We start from the raw sequence: 23,682 nt of genomic DNA, 5'->3' as shown, positions 1-23,682 counted from the left end.
TCTCAAGAAAGTGCTTTTTCTTTTTCTTGAATTTGCCGTTTTTGCAAATGGTGGAATGTGGATGTTGGAAGTATCGAGGCAGAAATTTAGTCAATTGATTAGAAAGAGGAGTATATATACCGGAAATATCCTTATTGGGCCCAATTAAAGAATTGTTTAGAATTCTGAATATTTGGCACTCAATTGAAATTTGTTGCAAGGGAGTGTTGCAAAGTGCAGCAGTTTGTATGCAAATTGGAAAGTTGTGTTTTTCCATCAAATTGACTAAGGATAGTCAAAACTTCAATATTTCCTGTTCAGATTATACAGCAACGACCAAAGTATTCTCGATTCCTCCTTTTCACTTGCAAGACGACATGCAGTCCCAGGACCAATGTACAAGGAGGTAATTATAGAACCGGATGAAGTGTGAGGTGAGTGTTGAACTATTTATTATTACTTTGGTTTGTCCGTTGTGTGTTTTTTTATTTGTTGGTCGTCTTTCGCATCGATTATTGCTCGTTTTGGACCGATTCGTTTTCGATACGTCTATAGTTATCAAGATATTGATAATTCAGCATTTAACAATTTTGGCTGAGCCGAGATTATTTTTCATATTAGTATGAGTATTTGGTATTGCATTAATATATTTCGTCTCTTGAAATATAACATATACAGTATAATTGGAATTGGATTAATATTGAAAATTGATTGAGATTTAATGAGAAAGAATTACGGGGTGAGATATGGTGTTATCATATTCGATGTTGAATTCTTGTTAATGATTTCCCTTGCTGAAACTTTAAATATATTTGAATTATTGATATTGAAATTGCATTTAGAATTCATCCCCCCAGAGTTTGGACTATTTCGAAAGTACTTTATGAATCCCGTGTTGTTGATAATACTGAGGCATTATGAAATATTAATCTCTCTCCTTAATTGAATATTGAAGATAATAAATACTTTAATATTTGAATATTATTTGTAAATTTCGAGTATGGAATATTTTTGTTATTATTGAGTTTACTAATATCGAAGGTATTTAAATTGGAACTGGAAAAATTGAATCAACAACGTAGTATTTTTCAACGACGAATTTATTGTTGCCATCGGATATCTGAAGGATCAGATATCGATCTGTAAATAAATTGTTAATAAATATTTGTTAAGCTGAATTGTGTCTGTTATTATTTATTAGATTTAAGTTAATTAAGTTTTTTTGTGGTATATTTCTGATTTATTGGTGAATGCTGAATTATCTATTATTGCCAAACTCCTGCTTTGTATACAAATGGGGACATCAGCTCGCGTAGATCCCTCTGTAGTTGGTTGGGGGTGTTGCTGATTGATCAACATATCTTGTGACTTTTTGTTAATCTACGTGTGTTGGACTCTTGGCAATTTTCCTGACTTTGACGGCGGATGGGAACGCTACAGACATAATTGCAGAGCGAGTGTTATCGAATGAAGTCATGGCACGTTGTTTTCTATCTTCGTTAGTAACAATTGACTTTCTTTTCTTAGATAAATCACTTCCGTTTTGTATAAATCCTCTACTGCCCTAAAAAAATGTGTTCGATACTTTCTTGACTATTTGAACATCACTATCAACTCATTTCTTCCGTAATTCATCCTATTTTTTGCTAATTTTGGCCCCCCAATACTAAACAATTACCCTACTTTTTAGTGCAAATGAAAACGGAACTTTAAAAATCATATTATTAGTTATATAAAGTACCATCAAATAATTTTAAATTTTTTTAACCTCCAAATTCTTTAAAACCTAGAAGTAAATCATAATATATTAAATAAAGTAATTAGCCATATGGTTCTTATAATTTGGAAGATAAAGTAAATTAATGGAAATAAATTCCTTCCCGGGAATTTATAGGCCAGGGAAAAAACCCGGGAATATTCCCATTTTTAAATTCCTTCCCACCGGGAATATTCCCATTGCCCATCACTATGTACATCCTCGCACACTACGCACTATGCTCTCGCACACTTCTGAACTTGGACCTTTTGACGCACACTAGGTGCCGTCACTTCCGGAAGTGAGAGTACTTCGAATGCGAACTTGTGTCTTTTGGACACGCCCTGAAATTTGACTTTTTCCCGATTGCGACACTTCTTTTTTTCACGTATTTTCGCTTTATTATACTTAGTACTTTCTATCTGTTTTATGACTTTGTACACATCTTGTTACTTTTTATCATTTTTCAACTATTCTAATTTTTACATTTTACACGTTTAATAACCTTTCTAAATTGCCAATATTCATGTTCAATACAGTGATAATGATACTATGAGAATCTTTTAAGATGCTTACTACAAACAAACAATCAATTGCCGAGAGAGCAATTGTAGCTGATGCAGAAAAATAAGAGGAAGAAGAAGATGATTGGAAATATAAAGTTTCTTTTGGAGGACGTACTTGTAAATCATGTCATTAACACTGGCAACGTAAAATATAAGGGGAGTATAAGAAAAGTGTTAAATTCTTAGTATATTTCAATTCACAATGTCTGGTAAGGCGTCTGTTAAGTTGGAATTGATGTGCAAAGAAGAAATTGCTTATGACTTACCTCATGAAGATCCACTCGAAAGGAAAGGATGGACATACGAACTAGTGAATGATAACAAAGAGATAATATTATCTACAATGGAAGAAGAGGTATCAGTGGACAAGGATACAGCTATATGCTCTATGGATTTGAAACTAAACGTTGAAAGGGTAAAACCAGAATTAGCACTAGAAGAAGATCCTGCATTTGAAAGTAATATAGAAACGCTAAGAAAAATAGTGGTTCAGGAGACTTGCGCGTCGTATTCTAATGACTCCCAACAATTAACAACAAAAAGTTTAAATTCAGTTCGGCCAGAAAGGTAATGTTCAATTTTTCATTAACTAATTGGCTCAGATTGATAATACGGTTACATGGTTTCGGAAACTTTGTTGGTTAAAAGCAATACTTCACGATAAATATTTAGGTATGGGAGATATCATGAACGTAAGTTAGTAGCCTACACTTTGGAAATGACATGGCACACATAGACTATCTGTATACCAAATAAAAATTTTAATAAGATTGATACCATCCATGCAATTCTTATGTGGTTCATATCTTGATAAAATAATAATTTCTTTATTATTGGTTACACATTTCTCACTAATTGTTGCACATATTTAAAATATGGGTGCTCGACGATATTGTTTTATTTATATAGAGACTTATGTGAAATAACAAATAATGAGAATGGTAAATATCCTAAAATTTTACAAATGTAAACCTGTAATGTATTATATTCGAACATAAACTATGGACGTTTGTGATTTTATTTAGGATTTAGCTCAAATGGGTCTAGCCTGATTTTTCCAGCGGGCTTCGAAAGACAAAAGTAAAATACAAGATAAAGAATATTTTAACCAACAATGGATGTTCATTATTTGTAGAGGTCCATACATCAGTCCATTTCATAGCTGCACTCATTTTTTCAAGGAAGTCGACCTTTCACATTCCAAGGAATCTTTTCTTGTGTATGGGCCTGCATTTCTCAATATGGGATCACTTTAGGGGCTTGGTGAACGTACATGATATATGCATTATTGTTAAAACTACGCTAACCAGCATGTGCTAGGTGGCCGGTAATAATAAGATTGCTATGCAAATTAGGGCATTACGCAGAATGTGGGTAAACAAGGATAGCGCAAAATTCTGTATTTAGGATGACTTACATGTCTTACGTGTTGAATGTGTTCTTGTACGTTGCTAAGTATTTTATAGGTAACATCCTGAAATGCTTTCTTTGCTTGTATATTAGTGTTCCGATGTAACACAAGACATTAGGGACGTAACTTCTTAATTATATGGATCCCTTCATTCCCAAACATTTTCATAGTTCCGTGTTATGATTTGCCACACTGAATTTTGATACTTCGTTTCGCTTATAGTGGTTACTAGCTACCTTAACAAGGGGTTACTTTACACATCGGGCATTTCTTCCCACAAAATATAAAAAGAGTTCCACAGTCATCTGTAGGTAAAACCATGAACTGTATACACGAACTTTCAACTACACTCTACGATAGGACATGTAACTTTATTTTGGCGTTAATGTTGGGGGTCAGCATCAGTTCTAATTACAGGGAGGGTTTGTTGTTGTAGTGGTATGGAAAGCTGTCACTGTAAAGACCGCCAAATTTGAAAAGAATTTCCGTCAATGTTAAGTCAGTTTCCTTTATTATACAACGTAACTTGCATTATACAACTTAACTAATAACCGTTTGAACAATTTTATACAAATAAATGAGTTTAACGGCGGTGAAGGCTTACGGAGCGCCATTTTGTGCGTCATTAGTTGACAACAAAGGTTGTAAGTCATTCATCAAAAATACAGATTAATGAATGGGTTCCTAAAACCAACGGTGGTGACGATCTCTTACAGTTGAAGCTTGCAAGGTCGCTTCTACCCTAAGACCTTACATCCCAACCTGGTTGCATGCCTTCGTCATTCAAGTCATGACACATCAGGGTTAATTTCCCAACCCCAATTGGGCTGTCAACATTCAGGCCTTGAGGAGGCATTTTAAGAAAATAAATATAATGAAAAGGACGACAAGAAATACACCCTGGGAGGAGACTTAATGCTACAGCCCCGCATTTCATCAATTTTTTATTCATTAGTATTACTTCATTCCCGCTCGTACCTACAAAATTGGTAGGTTTACAAATGTAACGTTTTAAAGAGCGCTAGCTAATACTTATGTGTGGCTTACTAGCAATTGCACTTATCTTTATCGAGAATAAAGTCACATCTGAGAGCATTTGTCACATTAGTGAAACACAAGATAACAGTATTATTAACTTGTTCATTAAACATTAATGTTGTTCAGGGCCTACTCGTACGTAGCAATCTTAATATGTTCTCATAACATAAACCTGAATTTTACCATATACTGCCTAACTAACGTAGACACTCCGTACTATCGATACATCATAGTATCCTGTGTTTATCGTAGTAAAGGGTACCGTGGAATCTTAAACGGTCTTCCCTTTTCCTTTTTCTCGAGACCGGTTTATGTTTCCCGGCACAACAAAACAAGAGTTATTTTCAAACATCAAAAAGAATAACATTTAATTTACTTTCTCTAAATCCAAATCAAAACTCTAATTATTTTCTCTAAATCCAAATCAAAACTAAGTATTATATCAAAATCTAATATCCGAACATCAATTTTATTACCGTCAAATGGGGCGACTTGAGACGATTTTTGAATATTTGTATTTGTCACGACACATTGTATGGTTGGAAAGAATCTGTTTGGTACGGAATTATGGAGGTATTTACCACACTTGTCATTCATGGTATTGCCAAGCCTTCACCTCTTCTTAATCATTATTTATTTTTAAATATAGACTGTCTCATGTCACCCCATGCAGTTAGGTGACATGTGACATACGTAATTGTCTTTGTACGTCTCAAGTAATTCTAACATCAGGGTAAGATGACTCTTATTTTTTGTTTTTAAAATTATATTTTTAACACTACAATACAACATTACGGGTAGGACAAAAAAATAATAAAAAAAGCAGCCTGAAATGCAACAAATAAAAATACACTTTCTTAGAAATACACTTGATAAACTATTTGCTAAAAGAAAGAGACATCAAACAGATAGCGTCCACCTCTCATAACTTTAACAGGTTTTATTTTACATACAATATCTTGTACATTAAACGATTATGTATCTTCTTTTTGTGGATAAATGAAAACTCCTCTTTCTTTTGTGCTCTCGTTCAGAAAAGTGGCTGTAATAGTTTCTCCGTCTATAGTACAAATTCTTCCGATGAATAGTAAACGTCGACCCCTTTCAGACTGAAATGTAACAATTACAAAATCTCCAATTTTAACATTCCCTTTCGTACCAGAAGCTGAAAATTTTCTTCCTTGCTATTAAGGTGGTTGGGCATATTTTCGCTTTCCTTGTCTCTTCCATCTTCAACTGCCTTCAAACTGACATCAACACGTAAGTCATTATAGTTCTTTCCTGTGTCATTGGTTTCTTTATCCATCGAGCCCAAAGTAACACTTTTTCCAGGTTCAATATCAATACGCCTTTTACGTTTTCTTTTAGTTTTATCTTCAAATCTGGCTGATTGCGGTGCATCTATAAAAGCACCAGACCAATTAGTGGAAGAAGGGCCGGCCTCTGGTTTTATCTGGAATTTGCTTTAAAACCTGATTTCTGTCCAAAGGAAAAATGCCTGTAGCTCCAAATCCGGCTTGAAGGTTTTGAGCAGAATGTTCTTCTATTTTCATTAAAGTACTATTCAGAAGGGAAGGAAAGAGGTCTTTGGTCAGATAACCGCGATGTTTTTTCTTCCACGCAGAAACAATCCCACGCCAAATTCTCTTGGGAGGTCCAAAAAACGCAACGTCTAAAATGGTTGGCACAAATGCGTACTGTTCGGAATCAGCAACACAAATTCTATTCCCTCTTTGGGAAGCTCTTGAATCACAAGATCGGAGAGATGGCTGGAGACATTATCACCTATCAGTACTTTTCTAAGGTTGGAGTTTTGTCTTTTGAAGTACAGGAGTGCAGTAGTCATAAACCAGTCTTCAAACACATGCTGATCGAACCAACTAGATTTTGTTCGATTATAACGTGTTCCTGTTGGTCCATTTTGACACCATGATTCCCAAAGATGATCGGCTTTGTAGCACACATACGGCGGTAGTAGCGTGCCATCGGCAGTAGCAGCAAACATCACAGATTTAGATGCCTTTGATAAATTTACAATTTGTTCAGGATGTTTTCCTCCCCGCTTGGTTATAATTTTAGTTTCACCAGGATCGTCAACAAAGTTCGTTTCGTTAAAGTTAACAACATTTTAAGGTGGAACGTCTTTCAAAGTTTCTTGTAAGTTGTTAAAGTATGCACTGATTGTTTCCACACTAACTCCTGGCCTGGCACGAATAATGTTTTGGCTTAATCTATGTGTTACAACAGCCGAGTGCCGACGAAGAAAAGAAATTGTCCACTCCAATCCAGGCAAGTTATTGTTGAATCTTCTTTCTCTTCTTCCTGTTCGGTCAAGATATCTTTTAACTATCAAACGTACATCCATTTTAGTGAATGGAAACCCCCATTCTGCTGCGTGAATATTACCATTTACTAATTTGTATTCTTCGTCAACGGTTAGAACAGGTTGACCTCCTGGGGTTCCTGAGTACGTACCTCTTAGTCGGCGGTGTAACGCATCCTTATTAACACTAAACTTGCTCGAAACAGTCTTTAGTGATTGGCAGGGATGTTTTTCCGAATACTCTACTGCTTGTTGTAGTTGAGTTGCATTGTAGTTGTGGTAGGGCCTACTTCCCGCCCTTATCTTATATACTCTTGGCATGTCTCAGTCACCACAGCAACACACCTTTCGTCAGAAAACGCCCTCTACAATGTAAAATATGACCAGAAACGAAAAAATGTTAAGAAGCTTCCACAACTTGTAAAACACAAGTCGATTAGATATTCAACCATAATATTTGAAGTATGCACACATGGAAGTTGAAACGCCGTCAGAAAATGCTTACGTTTATACTCTAAACGTTTAAGCTTCCCGCCACTTATTCATGCACATGATCTTTACACGACACACACGTACAAGTCCACTAGATCTCCAAGAACAAAATAGCGTTCACTGCGCACGAAAAATGTTTACAGTGTAGCAAACTCCGAATACAGAAAATACGCAACTGTCTCATTTTACCTCTTAGTCTCAATTAGCCCCATCTGACCGTAATATTACACTTTTCTCTAATTATGCCAAACATTAAAAGTTAGAACAAAATTTTGAAATTTTAGTCAATATCGAATCTGCACATTAGCTGGGACCCAACAAGCGTCGCACTGGTTTCATCACTTTCATTTTATAATGAAAGTAGTGATGTCCCTAGGGGATGAATTATATTTTAACTTTAGGGGGCGCGGTGGCTCAGTGGTAGAGCGTTCACCTCTGGTGCTTGGGGTCCCGGGTTCGATCCCAGCCCCCGCCAAGTGAACTTTGTGGTGGACAAACACCGTGCTCGTGGGTTTTCTCGGGGTTCTCCCGTTTCCTCCCACTTTCTTCATTCCACCATTTCACTCATCTCTCATCATCACCGTCTCCTTTAGCCTAACCGGCATAACCGTGGGACGTAAAACTCAAAGATTTCATTTCATATATATTTTAACTTTCAACTCTTCTTAACTTATAATATCGCTTTCTCTAAAGTCAATTAACTTCAGTTATCATTAGTCACATTGAATGCACATTGACTTTTCATAGTAGACTGCATATATATATCGAACGACGAACAAATCAACGAACAACTTTATAAAATTCAAGGTTATTGTCAATTACCTTCAATATTATACTAAATTGTGTTTAATTTACAGTATTTGTACAGCGACTTAATCTTACATTACAAATTTCGCATATTTTCTTATTATACAGTCACAACGTTAGATGAAAAAATCACTATCTGAAGAGCACATTTTTTAATTACCCAAAATTTTAATTTTATGATTTATTGTAGTTATTACTAGTACTTCTCTAATTATGTTCGTAATTATCTCTAGTTACCTAACATGTCTCTAAATGCTTGATTGTATGGGGGACAGCTAAATGTTAATATAAACATAAAGAAGAATGAATAAAAACTCAAAACAAGATTTGATAATAAAATTTTATGAAGTATGGTTCCCAAAACTGGAAACACCTGAAAAGAAAAAAAAAATACAAAACTTAAACATCCTAACAGGAATTCGATACTGAAAGTCCGCATCCAAAACGGAATAGCCATTCTTTTCAAAAGTAGTGTGGTAGTATTACAATTTCAAAGTCCGAAATCGCGTTTTAAATCAATTACCTTTTTAAAATTTCCAATGCTGTACTTTCTCTCCTTTCAACATTCATCTTTCATCTCCAAAAGCTGTAAGGAAACCATAAAACATGACATCTAAGTGAACGTACCTGATTGTAGAGCGATATTGATGGTTTCCTGGACTGGTGCGTCAGTGGCGGTGGGCACACACTTTGATTATGAAAAGTAACCTTCGAAATTTGGGAGAATAATCAAATAAATAAACAGTAATTCTTTTCTATTCTCTAAAAGTTTAAAAGGTCAAATTCGGTATTTCTGATTTCTCATCTCTTCCGGGATTTAGTCCGAGTTTGGGTGAAGTTCACGCTTTTTTTGGGCTAAGATTTTAGTTTTCCATCTGTGCCGGTTACTCTTGTAAGCTGTAATTTAGCACGTTTACGTGTACTTTTCCAGTTAGTTTGATTAATTTGCGGAACTTTTCACCTTTATACAGCACATTTGCTAAATTTCCACGTAATGACACGTCTTCCTTTACGACAATTGGATTTACGCTGCATTGCGATGCGTGTCATAAATTTCTTTTTATGTTTGCGCTTATTGTTACTATATTTTGCCATGTAGTTTACTATACAATGTTTGTACGTGATTTCGCTTAAGCTTTTTAGTATTCTTCGGGGTCGATGTATACTTCTTCCGCATGTTTGACTCGAAATAACCTCGCCTACAGCTCGACTTTAATTTCCATGTAGTTCGTCTTTGACCGAGTTTAGTTTGTTCCGAATTACGCTTACCAAAGCACTTTCCTTTTATTCTCAACTTATTTCCTACTGCACGCCTAATGCGTGGTTGTGCGCGCTGAGAATACGCTGTACGTGGAGGTCGAGGAACATTGTTATCGTTACGAGCAATCAACTGGTCTACATTTTGAGTAGCACTACACTTAAATTTTCGCTCTTAAAATTCGCAATAGTGAAGTACTAGATTGAAAATTCAAACATCTCGTCAACTGAAATCTATAAATGTTGCATCTGATGTACTGATATTACGATCACGTTTGCTCATTTTAACTCTCCTGATTATGCTCCTCGAAATCGAGTTTACGTTAATAATGTATTACGAAAACTCAACTGGGTTTATTTTGCCATCTTATTTTTCTTCTTAAACTTAGTGTTACATTTGGGTTCTGTAACGGAAATATACTTTCAACTGCGTGTGGTTTTTTGGAAGTGTTACTTTTACGCTTGTTTACGGTACACATTTCCGACCGATATATTATGTACGAGACGTTCACTACGTAAAACACAATTCGCTTGGCCGGTCTACACTCTAAACTGTGAATTTGAAGTCGTTTCCTTCTACAATACTCAAAGCTGATAAAGTTGGAATGGATTTACAGCACTAAAATGCAACTTACATTAGACATACACGGTTACAAAGACAAATTTGAATTTGTGAAATCGCGCAGAACCATTTGCCTGCGACACAAAAGCGACAACACTGTAACTTCGTTATCACACAAAATCATCAATTGAACTGTCAAGCCTTCCCTGGCTTCTTCAAGAGGGCGGATACGCGCAACCTCAACGCTACCGCTTATCATGTGTGAAACATCGGTATCCCTTGCCGGTAAAACAATTACATTAGAAAAAATTGTCTACAGGTACACGTAACGATTCTTCCTTTTTCGCTATCTCTACACTGCATATTTCCTCTTCCTGACTGTAATCGACTTTTCGGTTTATTTGGCACATATCTTTCATAACGTGGGCCGGCTTGAATTCAAGAGTATTTACGGTTTCTTTTCCGCCTTGCACTTCTTTGCACTGTTGTATTTTGTTGGTTTGCCTACACTCAACCTATGCCGTTCGCATGTATTCATAGAACACAGTGAGACCGTTCTTTCATTCCGCTACACTATTTTTAAATTCAGCAGTAACTGAATCAACATGATTAGCCGCATTAACATATTCAGAGCGTACCTCAGTTAAGGAGTTCTTGGCTACTTTGATATTATTACGTAAACTGTCTGCTTTGGCATTCAATTTGCTCTTTTCTACGCCCGCAAATCGGTTCTGTTATAGACTTTTGGAGTTCACCTACTGATTCATCTATTTCTTGCCCTAGACGTCCAATATTCATTACCATTTTTGAGCAACGGTTTCTAATTGTTTCTCTAGTTCCTCTGTCGAGATTGCTTGAAATTGTTCTAAAACACTAGCCTCCATATTGAAATGAATTACGAGCAACTAATTGATAGTACAAAAATATAAATAATTGATTTTAATACGAAAATATGAAACATGCACTTAAAATATGAGACACTAAAAATTTTGATATTACGATCATTAACAAAAAATCCTTCTTTTCACAACTCAGGTTTCACTTTGCGAAGTGCTTCAATATAAAATTAACACACATATAAACTAGTACCATATACAAAACATTTTCTATAACTATTCTATCAGCCTTTGTTTCCATTTTTTACTAATACACAATAACACACTGTGCAAGGCCATATCATAATATGTAAAAAACAGTATGACGTGACAGTTTCAACACAATAACTGGGTCTTCATCAGACTTCCACTCCTTCTGGCTGCTGGGAGTTGGTCATGACATATATACTGTCCGGAGATCAACTTTTAATTAGGCTCCGCACCTTCATTAAAGAGTAACACTTGTGCGGAGTAACACTCTGCTAAATGCGTTCTGTCCTGTAATTATCCTTATTTTCCTTGTTATTTTTTTTCTCTATCTTTCTTTTTCCTTTTCATTTCTTCTTCTTTAAGCAGAATTTTCTCCCACTCCTTATTTCTCGAGAATCCTGCATTCCAGTTCATCACCTTGCCTCCTACCTTCATAATCACCCTGGCTTTCTTCCATTTTCTCACCAAAGTTCTGTTTTCTACATCTATGACCTCTGCTCCTTCGCACCCTATCCTGTGGTTTGTATCTTTCTGATGCTTGTATATCGCATTGTTGTCCATTTTCAATCTTACATCGAACTTGTGGAGTTTAATCCTTTTCTGCATTTTTTTTTTGTTTCTCCTATGTAATTTTTTTACACTCCGCGCATTCTACTCTATATATTACTCCCCCTTGATCATTGTTCGCTATTGCTTTCCTCATTGTTCTTCTGACTAGTTCAATTAATCTGTTTCCTCCTTTCCAGTACGTCCTAATTCCTGCTTTCCGAAGCATTCTCTATATGTTCTCTGTTTCTTTGCACAGTTATTGTGTTGAAACTTTCACGTGATACTGTTATTTACATATTATCACATAGCTTTGCTCTGTGTGTTATTGTGTATTAGTATTAAAGCATTTTCTGTTATTCATAAATGCACATGAAGGTGCATAGTGTAAAAATATGTATGTGTGTATGTATATATTCAATCAGCTGTTTGCTATTCTCTCACATCTACATAAAATTAAAAATTAAGATGAAAAAATTTTATGAGCTACATTAATCTCTCTTTCGCTCTCAAGATCAAAATATATTTACTTAACTTATATGAAAAATCTACATTACTTATTTCTTGCTTTTATCTATCCCTCTGCTTTATTTTTAATTAATTGTGTTCGCGCAGGAGCTGATGGAAATTGTCGACACTAGGCTAATCAGATACAAAACTCAACACGTTATCCGAATAACTAATGGTGTTGTAATGGCAGGTGTAGGAAGATTATTATAATTTAATCCGGAAAACGGTCGCCGTGTGGTTGAAATCCTGTTTTTTGGTAGTTTTTAGATTCTTGTAAATATAATCGTAACCTTTACATTGATTTTCGTCTTTTTCCCAAGATTTGTCACTTGTTTTTTGCGTTTATCCCAGCTTTGCTAGGGAAGTAGAACGTAATATTGAGGTCTCAAATATTCAGTAATAATAATAATAATAATAATGGTAATAATTTCCGTTTGAGAACACATTGTATTAAAGCCTGTAAAATAGCCCGTAGCGTAAGGCATAAGTTACAAAATAGTCGGGATTGGAGAAAAGTGTCAGGACCAACAGCACATACCTTCTCGATACGATCCTACAACTAGCTACGTGTTATAACGGAAAGCTTCCCTACAACGAGCTAAATGTTATAAAGGAAAGTTTCCCTACAACTAGTCAAATGTTATAACGGAAAGTTTCAAGGTATATCTCGTGTAGAAAGTAAGGATTCTGAACTCACAAGAGCCGTAAGAAACTTTGTTTTTAAGTGATGGTTATGCCGGCTAAGCTACAGAAGATGTCGAAGGGGTCTCGGGAAAGGGGTTCCGTACCACTACAGCTACTCAAATTTAAACAAAAAATTTCCGCTAATATTTCGTGTAGAATATATTCTACTGTACGTTTTCAGGAAAAGAACCGTAAAAAAAAGAACTGAATATAATTGAACACTAAAGCTTGTAATAAACTAACTTCTGAAGTTTCCAGATGTAATTATAAAAGCTTTGCTACAAAAATATATACACAGACCATAATTCAGTGAGCTCTGAAATACAAACTAACAAAATGATGTATATGATTCAGTCTACAGAGCAATTGTTGCTTAAAGAGTGGCATACACTATTTCGAGAATCGAAATAAGATTAGAAATATTTACAATAGCTTTCTTCTCTTCTCGATTCTAATCTCCAAAGCATGACCATAGTGTGAGTTGACCTTGTCCCGTCTCGAATTAAAATGTTTCATCACGATTTTGTTTGGTCTGTTTTAAAATTGAGATGAGAAATTCGTCTTTTCATTGGCAACATTAAACAAAACCGAAATATTTTCTTGTGCGCCAAATATCACGTGTCTGCTTGTAATGGTACGACCTGAGCGATAATAAGTTTTTAATTTTTAAATATTCTTCGAGATAATTGTTATTATTACTAGTATTATTCCTGAAAATTTGAAAGTTCAAGTGTTTAAAGAAACGAGTATTCAAATATTTGAATGTAATGAAGCGTGTGTCATCGCCGATCTACCTCCATAAAAATTCCTAAAGTAAAAAAAAAATGCTTGAAGTATATTCGATCGAAGAACCTTGAATTTACTGGTCAAGCGCCTAGACCACTGAACCGCGATCACTACGCTGTAAATGATTCGTCTTTAGTCTTGTTACTTTAAGTTTTTCTGCCTTAGCTTGGAAAGTTGTATGTAATTTTTTAATTCGTTTCAAAACGCCTTTCGTGTTCCTCTTATGATGAGATAAGTAAATGATCTTCGGTTCAGTTTCTATTAATACGTTGAGTTGTTCTTAAACCTTTGGATCGCAAGTTTGTTTTTTCTCCCCACGAAACTACGTATAAGACAGATGTAATTCTCATACTGTGCATTCGTGTCAAGGCAGCCGACAATACCTGTTCATAGACTTATGACCGCCACGATATAAATGATAGGTCAGTTTGATATAGTGAAACAAACTACAGCCACTTATTTTGAGACAATATTGATATGTTGACTTTTCAGTGGTACTCCATTTCATATTTCTACAATATTTAATGTAATAAAACAAATGAAGCGTAACTTTATCGTGTAATATAGCGAATGATTACATTTTTTGTTGCTACTTAATCATTATCTCCATTCACATTTCCTTGTTTGTTGAATTTTTTACAGGCGCGATAACATATTTGCTTTCCACGGAGAAGGGGATACGTTTACTACATTAAATGATGCCATTTCTCATTCTTATGTGGAATCTGATACTTCGACGCGGTTTGGCAGAGGATTTCATCGATCACGTTGGACAAGAAATATGGTGACACAGGAAAGTGAACAGCGTCATACTTATCAAAAGAGTGATGAACGCTTTAGTCAAAGTTCAACTATGTCAAGTGGTGAGTTAGTGCATACAGATGAAAAATCTCACATATGTGGAGTATGTGGAAAGGAATTTAGAGTATGTTCAAGTTTGGCTACGCACATGGTAATTCATACAGGAGGAAAACTACACACATGCCAAGAGTGTGGTAAGGCATTTAATCAACGTTCAAATTTGACTACACACATGTTAATTCACACAGGAGAGAAACCTCATACATGCCAAGAGTGCGGTAAGGCATTTAACCAACGTTCAAGTTTGACTACACACATGTTAATCCGCACAGGAAAAAAACCTCACACGTGCCGAGAGTGTGGTAAGGCATTTAACGACCGTTCAAGTTTGGCTAGACACATGTTAATCCACACAGTAGAAAAAGATTACACATGCCAAGAGTGTGGTAAGTCATTTAATAAACGTTCAAATTTGACTACACACATGTTAATCCACACAGGTGAAAAACCTCACACGTGCCAAGAGTGTGGTAAGGCATTTAAACGATGTTCACATTTGGCTTCACACATGATAATCCACACAGGTGAAAAACCTCACACGTGCCAAGAGTGTGGTAAGTCATTTAGTCATCGTTCAACTCTGGCTACACACATGTTTATACATACAGGAGAAAAAGTTCACACGTGCTATGAGTGTGGTAAGGCATTTAATCGACGTTCAACTTTGGCTACACACATGTTAACCCACACAGTAGAATAAGATTATACATGCCAAGAGTGTGGTAAGGCATTTAATCAACGTTCAAATTTAGCTAGACATAGGTTAATACACACAGGAGGAAAACGTTCCACGTGCCAAGAATATGGTAAGGCTTTTAATCGACGTTCAAATTTGGCTACACACACGACAAAAAATCTTACACGTGCCAAGAACGTGGTAAGGCATTTAATCAACTTTGAAGTTCGGCTACACACATGTTAGTCCACACAGGAAAAAAAAACTTTACACATGCCTTGAATGTAGTAAGGCATTTAATCGACGTTAAAATTTGGCTATACATATGATAATCCACACAGGAAAAAAAACATAAAGGTGCCAAGAGTGTGGTAAGGTATTTAATCAAAGTTCACATTTGGATGCACAATGATATTCCACAAAGGAGCCAAATATCACACATGTTAAAAGTGTGCTAACGGATTTAAATGTCGTTCAAATTTGATTACACACATGTTAATCAACACAGGAGAAAAATCCTACACATGCCAAGAGTGTGGTAAGGCATTTAAACAACATTCTAGTTTAGCTACAGAGAGGAGAAAAATTTCAAGAGTGTGAATGGGCATTTAATAGACGTTCAAGTTTGGCTACACACATGTTAATCCACACAGAAGCAAAACCTCTCACACGCCAAGAGTATGGTTGTGGATAAACGTCGTCCAAATTTGATGACACACACGTTAATCCAAAAACGAAGCAAATATCACACATGCCATGAGTGTGGTTGGCATATAATCTATGTTCAAGGTTGGTTGCACATGTTAATCCACACAGTAAAAAAGAATTACACTTGCCAAGAGTGTGGTAAGGCCTTTTGAAATTGTCGTCAATTGCCGAATCTACACATTAGCTGGAACCCAATCAGCCGTCGCACTCGGTTCATCGCTTTAATTTTATAACGAAAGTATTGATGACCCTAGGGGATGAATTATGTTTTAACTTTCAAATCTTCCTAACTTATAATATTGCTTACTCTGAAGTCAATTAACTTGACGTTAGTCACAGTGAATACAGATTGACTTTTAAGACTAGACGGCATATATATATCGAACGACGAACAAATCAAAGAACAACTTTATAAAATTCAAGGTTATTTTTAGTTACTTTCAATATTATTCTAAATTGTGTTTAACACAGTATTTTGACAGCGACTTAATCTTACATTACAAATATCGCATATTTTCTTATTATATAATCACAATATTACATGAAAAATATCACTATCTGAAGAGCACATTTTTTTAATTACCCAAAATTTTAGTTTTATGATTAATTGTAGTTATTACTAGTATTTCTCTAATTATGTTCGTAATTATCTCTAGTTGTCAATATCTCTCTAAATGCTTGATTTTATAGGAAACAGTTATATGTTAATATAAACATAAAGGAGAACGAATAAAAACTCAAAAAAAGATTTAATAATAAAATTTTATTATGAAGTATTGTTCCCAAAACTGGAAACACCTGAAAAGAAAAAAAAATACAAAACTTAAATATCCTAACAGGAATTCGATACTGAAAGTCCGCATCCAAAACGGGATAGCCATACTTTTCGAAAGTGGTGTGGTATTTTTACACTTTCAAAGTCCGAAATCGCGTTCTAAATCAATTACCTGTTTAAAATTCCCAATGCTGTACTTCCTCTCCTTTCAACATTCATCTTCCTCTCCAAAAGCTGTAAGAAAACCATAAAACATGACATCTAAGTGAACGTACCTGATTGTAGAGCGATATTGATGGTTTCCTGGACGGGTGCGTCAGTGGCGGTGGGCACACACTTTGATTATGAAAAGTAATTTTCGAAATTTAGGAGAATAATCAAATAAATAAACAATAATCCTTTTTTCATTCTCAAAAAATTTAAAAGGTCAATTCGGTATTTCTGATTTCTCATCTCTTCCGGGGTTTATTCCGAGTTTGGGTGAAGTCCACGTTTTTCTTGGGCTAAGATTTTAATTTTCCATCTGTGGCGGTTACGCTTGTAAGCTGTAATTTAGCACGTGTACATGTACTTTTCCACCTAGTTTGTTTAATTTCCGGAATTTTTATCCTTTCTACAGCGCATTTACTAAATCTCCAAGTAATGACACGCCTTCCTTTCCGACGATTGGATTTACGCTGCATTGGGGTACGTGTCAAAAATTTATTTTTATGTTTGCGTTTACTGCTATTATATTTTCCCATGTAGTTTACTATAGAATCCTCGTACGTGTTTTCCCTTAAACTTTCTAGTACTCTTCGGAGTCGATGTATACTTCTTCCGCATGTTTGACTCGAAATAACCTCGCCTACAGCTCGACTTTAATTTGCATGTAGTTCGTCTTTGACCGAGTTTAGTTCGTTCCCAATTACGCTTACCAAAGCACTTTCCTATTATCCTCAACTTATTTCCTACTGCACGCCTAATGCGTGGTTGTGCGCGCTGAGAATACGCTGTACGTGGAGGTCGACGAACATTGTCATCGTTACGAGCAGTCAACTGATCTACATTTTGAGTAGCACTACACTTACATTTTCGCTCTTAAAATTTCGCAATAGTGAAGTAATAGCTTGAAAATTCAAACACTTCGGCAATTGAAAATTAATAAACTTTGCATCTGATGTAATGATATGATCACGTCTGCTCATTTTAACTCTCCTGATTATGCTCCTCGATATCAATTTTACGTTAATAATGTATTAAGAAAACTCGACTGAGTATCATTTGCCCTTTTATTATTCTTCTTAACCTTAGTGTTACATTTGGGTTCTATAATTTTCAACTGCGCGTGGTTTTTTAGAGGCGCTACTTTTAGGCTTGTTTACGGTAAAAATTTCTGACCGATATATTATGTACGAGACGTTCACTACGTAAAACACAATTCGCTTGGCGGGTCTACACTTTAAACTGTGAATTTGAAGTAATTTCCTTCTACAATACTCAAAGCTGATAAAGTTGGAATGGATTTAGAGGATTAAAATGCAACTTATGTTAGACATACACGGTTACAAAGACAAATTTGAATTTGTGAAATCGCGCAAAACCATTTGCCTGCGACACAAAACCGATAACACTGTAACATCGTTATCACACAAAATCATCAATTAAACTCTCAAGCCTTCCCTGGCTTTTTCGAGAGGGCGGATACGCGCAACCTCAACGCTACCGCTTATCATGAGTGAAACATCGGTATCCCTTGCCGGCAAAACAATTACATTAGAAACAATTGTCTACAGGTACACGTAACGATTCTTCCTTTTTCGCTATCTCTACACTGCATATTTCCTTTTCTTGTTTGTAATCGGCTTTCTGGTTTATTTGGCACATATCTGTCACAACGTGGGCCGCCTCGAATTCAAAAGTATTTAGGGTTTCTTCTCCGCCTTGCACTTCTTTGCACTGTTGTATTTTGTTGGTTTGCCTACACTCAACCTATGCCGTTCGCATGTATTCATAAAAAACAGTGAGACCTTTCTTTCATTCCGCTACACTATTTTTAAACTCAGCAGTAACTGAATCAACATGATTGGCCGCGTTAACTAATTCAGAGCGTACCTCAGTTAAAAAGTTCTTGGCTACTTTGATATTATTACGTAAACTGTCTGCTTTGGCATTCAATTTGCTTCTTCCTACGCTTCCAAATCGCTTCTGTTACAGTCTGTTGGAGTTCACCTACTGATTCATCTATTTTTTGCCCTAGACGTCCAATATTCATTACCATATTTGAGCAATGGTTTCTAATTGTTTCTCTAATTCCTCTGTCAACATTGATTGAAATTGTTCTAAAACACTAGCCTCCATACTGATATGAATTACGTGGAATTAATTTAAAGTACAAAAATATAAATAACTGAGTTTAATACGAAAATAAGAAACATGCACTTAAAATATGAGACACTAAGAATTTTGATATTACGATCATTAACAACAAATCCTTCTTTTCACAACTCAGGTTTCACTTTGCGAAGTGCTTCAATATAAAATTAACACAAATATAAACTAGTACCATATACAAAACAATTTCTATAACTATTCTATCAGGCCTTGTTTCCATTTTGTACTAATACACAATAACACACTGAGCAAGGCCATATCATAATATGTAAAAAACAGTATGACGTGACAGTTTCAACACAATAACTGTGTCTCCATCAGACTTCAACTCCTTCTGGCTGCTGGGATTTCGTCATCACTTGTATATACTGTCCGGAGATCAACTTTTAATTATGCTCCGCCCCTTCATTAAAAAGTAACACTTGTGTGGCTTTCACTTTCACTTTTTAGCTGCACACATGTTGATTGAAAGTTTACATTTTTTTTCCGCTGGATGCATTCTGTTCTCTAATAATCCTTATTTTCCTTGTTATTTTGTTTCTCTTTCTTTCATCTTCCTTCTCATTTCTTCTTCTTTAAGCAGAATCTCCCACTCCTTATTTATCGAGAATCCTGCATTCCAGTTCTTCACCTTGCCTCCTGCCTTCATAATCACCCTTGCTTCATTGCATTTTCTCGCGAAGTTCTGTTTTCTACTTCTATGACCTCTGCATCTTCCCACTCTATCCTGTCATTTGTATCTTTCTGGTGCTTGTATATCGCATTGTTGTCCGTTTTCAATCTTACATCATCCTGGTGCTGTTTAATCCTTTTCTGCATTTTTTTGTTTCTCCTATGTAAATTTAGTTACACTCCGCGCATCCTACTCTATATATTACTTTCCGTTGATCATTGTTCGCTATTGGTTTTCTCATTGTTCTTCTGACTAGTTCAATTATTCTGCTTCGTCCTTTCCAGTACGTCCTAATTCCTGCTTTCAGAAGCATTCTCTATATGTTCTCTGTTTCTTTGCACAGTTATAGTGTTGAAACTGTCACGTGATACTTTTTGTACATATTATCACATAGCTTTGCTCAGTGTGTTATTTTGTATTAGTATTAAAACATTTTCTGTTAATCATAAATGCACATGAAGGTGCATGGTGTAAAACATGTATGTGTGTTCGTATACTGAATCAGCTGTTTGCTATCCTCTCGCATCTACATAGCATTAAAAATCAACAAGAAAATTTTTTTATGAGCTACATTAATATCTCTGTCGCTCTCAAGGTCAAAACATATTTACTTAACTTACATGAAAAATTTACATTACTTATTTCTTGTTCTTCTCTATCCCTCTGCTTTATTTTTAATTATTTGTGTCTGCGCAGGAGCTGATGGAAATTGACTGTCGACACTAGGCTAATCAGATTCAAAACTGAACACGTTATCTGTATAACAAATGGTATTGTATAAACAGTTGTAGGAAGGTCTCAAATATTCAGTAATAATAATAAGAATAATATAGGTAACAAATTCCGTATGAGGACACATTGTATTAAAGCCTGTAAAATCGCCCGTAGCATAAGCCTTAAGTTACAAAATAGTCGGGATAGGAGAGAAGTGTCAGGACCAACAGCACATACCTTGTCGATACGTTCCTACAACTAGCTAGATGTTATAACGGAAAGTTTCCCTACAACGAGCTAAATGTTATAAAGGAAAGTTTCCCTACAACTAGTTAAATGTTATAACGGAAATTTTGAAGGTATATTTCGTGTAGAAAGTAGGGATTCTGAACTCGAAAGAGCCCTAAGAAACTTCGCTTTTAAGTAATGCTTATGCCGGCTAAGCTACAGAAGGTGTCGAAGGAGTATCGCGAAAGGGGATCCGTACCTTCATGAGCTAATATTTCGTGTAGAATATATTCTACTGTACGTTTTCAGGAAAATAACCGTAAAAAAAAGGAACTGAATATAATTGAACACTAAAGCTTTTAATAAACTAACTTCTGAAGTTTCCAGGTGTAATTATAAAAGCTTTGCTTTAAAAATATATACACAGACCATAATTCAGTGAGCTCTGAAATACAAACTAACAAAGTGGTGTATAAGGTTCAGTCTACAGAGCAATTGTTGCTTAAAGAGTGGCATACACTATTTCGAGAATCGAAATAAGATTAGAAATATTTACAATAGCTTTCGTCTCGCGTCGATTCTCATCTCCAAAGCATGACGATATTGTGAGTTAACCTTGTCCCGTCCCGAATTAAAATGTTTCATCAAGATTTTGTTCGGTTTGTTTTAGAATCGAGATGAGAAATTCGTCTTTTCATTAACAACATTACACAAAACCGAATTTTTTTAAAATTTTTTTTGCCTAATACCACGTTTCTGCTTGTAATGGTACGAGCTGAGCGATAATAAGTTTTTAATTTTTAAATATTCTTCGAGATAATTGTTATTATTACTAGTATTATTCCTGAAAATTTGATAGTTCAAGTGTTTAAAGAAACGAGTATTCAAATATTTGAATGTAATGAAGCGTGTGTCATCGCCGATCTATCTCCATAAAAATTCCTAAAGTAAAAAAAAATGCTTGAAGTGTATTCGATCGAAGAACCTTGAATTTACTTGTCAAGCGCCTAGACCACTGAACCGTGATCACTACGCTGTAAATGATTCGTCTTTAGTCTTGTTACTTTAAGTTTCTCTGCCTTAGCTTGGAAAGTTGTATGTAATTTTTTAATTCGTTTCAAAACTCCTTTCGTGTTCCTCTTATGATGATATAAGTAAATGATCTTCGGTACAGTATCTATTAATACGTTGAGTTGTTCTTAAACCTTTGGATCGCAAGTTTCTTTTTTCTCCACACGATAGACTTATGACCGCCACGATATAAATGATAGGTCAGTTTGATATAGTGAAACAAACTACAGCCACTTATTTTGAGACAATATTAATATGTTGACTTTTCAGTGGTACTCAATTTCATATTTCTACAGTATTTAATGTAATAAAACAAATGGAGCGTAACTTTATCATGTAATATAGCGAATGATTACATTTTTTGTTGCTACTTAATCATTATTTCCATTCACATTTCCTTGTTTGTTGAATTTTTTACAGGCGCGATAACATATTTCCTTTCGACGGAGAAGAGGATACGTTTACTACAATAAATGAAGCCATCTCTCATTCTTATGAGGAATCTGATACTTCGACGCAGTTTGGCAGAGGATTTCATCGATCACGTTGGACAAGAAATATGGTGACACAGGAAAGTGAAAAGCGTCATACGTACCAGAAGAGTGATAAACGCTTTAGTCAAAGTTCAACTATGTCAAGTGGTGAGTTAGTGCATACAGATGAAAAATCTCACATATGTGGAGTATGTGGAAAGGAATTTAGAGCATGTTTAGGTTTGGCTACGCACATGGTAATTCATACAGGAGAAAAACTACACACATGCCAATGGTGTGTTAAAGCATTAGACCAACGTTCAACTTTGGCTACACACATGTTCATCCACACAGGAGGAAAATCTCACACATAGTGATGGGTAAATTCCCGGGCAGATATTTTTCGGGAATTTTCCCGGGAAGATTCCCAAAATGGGAATTTATCCGGGAATTTATGTTCAATCAGAAAGAAAATTGATTTCTATTACTATATTATGATTACAAAGTAGAATTGTTTTTTATATCAAAGCATATTATTACTGATGTCCACAGAGCATTCTTTAAAATACATATTCTGAACGGTAATATCTCACTTTATTAACACTTTGTTATATTTAGAGTACACATAAATGTATATTTATTTACAATATGTTCTATTAATTAAATATGTGTGAAAAAAATTATATAGTAAGACCTAATACTTTTAAAGCACTAAACAGTTTAAATTTATATGTGTGGATTTGCTCAACTTGACATTATTACTGATATTATAAACACATTAAATTTATAAATATTATAAATCAATTAGATTGGATAAATGCTAGAAGATACATTTCTAATCAATTTATCAACATTTGCGCATACGGCTTTATGTTCACAAAATTTTCAAGATACTAACTTATCTTTATATTTTAGCACGTAACATTGCCATACACGACCTTCCATTCTACCTATTTCTCGAAATTCCATACGTTAATTCACATGTAAAAGAAGTCCGAGTGCCTCTTCAGAAATTCGAGTCAGAGAGAGGAGACAGACCGACGTTTATTACTAATGGTGGTTCAGGGTTTATTAATAGTACTTCATCTCTATTTCCACATAATTCTAAATTATTTTACAAAATGGTTCCTTTTCATCATTTGTAAATTAGTACTTTGATAATTTTGGCTGTTCTTTAGCATTGGGGGTCAGCTTTTGCACGTACCTTTTGCGAAATTTTATTCCGATGCGGTTGTTTTATGGTTTCATACGTTAAATTACGTTACCAACATTAAATTCAGACAGCATTGCAGAGCGAGTGTTAGCAGAAACCCTTCCACTGTGGTTCA

The 23,682-nt window shown here is 35.2% G+C and overlaps 1 protein-coding gene across 1 annotated transcript; it reads left to right on the top strand.

Moving 5' to 3' along the window:
• The first annotated feature begins 2,085 nt into the window (after positions 1 to 2,085).
• LOC145677672 (uncharacterized) lies at positions 2,086 to 15,855 on the top strand. Its single transcript, XM_081748096.1, has 2 exons — positions 2,086 to 2,868; positions 14,445 to 15,855. The coding sequence occupies exons 1-2, from the start codon at positions 2,504 to 2,506 to the stop codon at positions 15,361 to 15,363; spliced, it is 1,284 nt and encodes a 427-aa protein (XP_081604222.1). The 5' UTR covers positions 2,086 to 2,503; the 3' UTR covers positions 15,364 to 15,855.
• Positions 15,856 to 23,682: the final 7,827 nt, after the last annotated feature.

Source organism: Thermobia domestica, unplaced genomic scaffold (genome assembly GCF_964235325.1).
Source record: "Thermobia domestica unplaced genomic scaffold, izTheDome1.hap1.1 HAP1_SCAFFOLD_1192, whole genome shotgun sequence".
In the NCBI taxonomy this organism is placed as follows: Eukaryota; Metazoa; Arthropoda; class Insecta; order Zygentoma; family Lepismatidae; genus Thermobia; species Thermobia domestica.
This window is presented reverse-complemented; position numbering and strand designations above follow the sequence as displayed.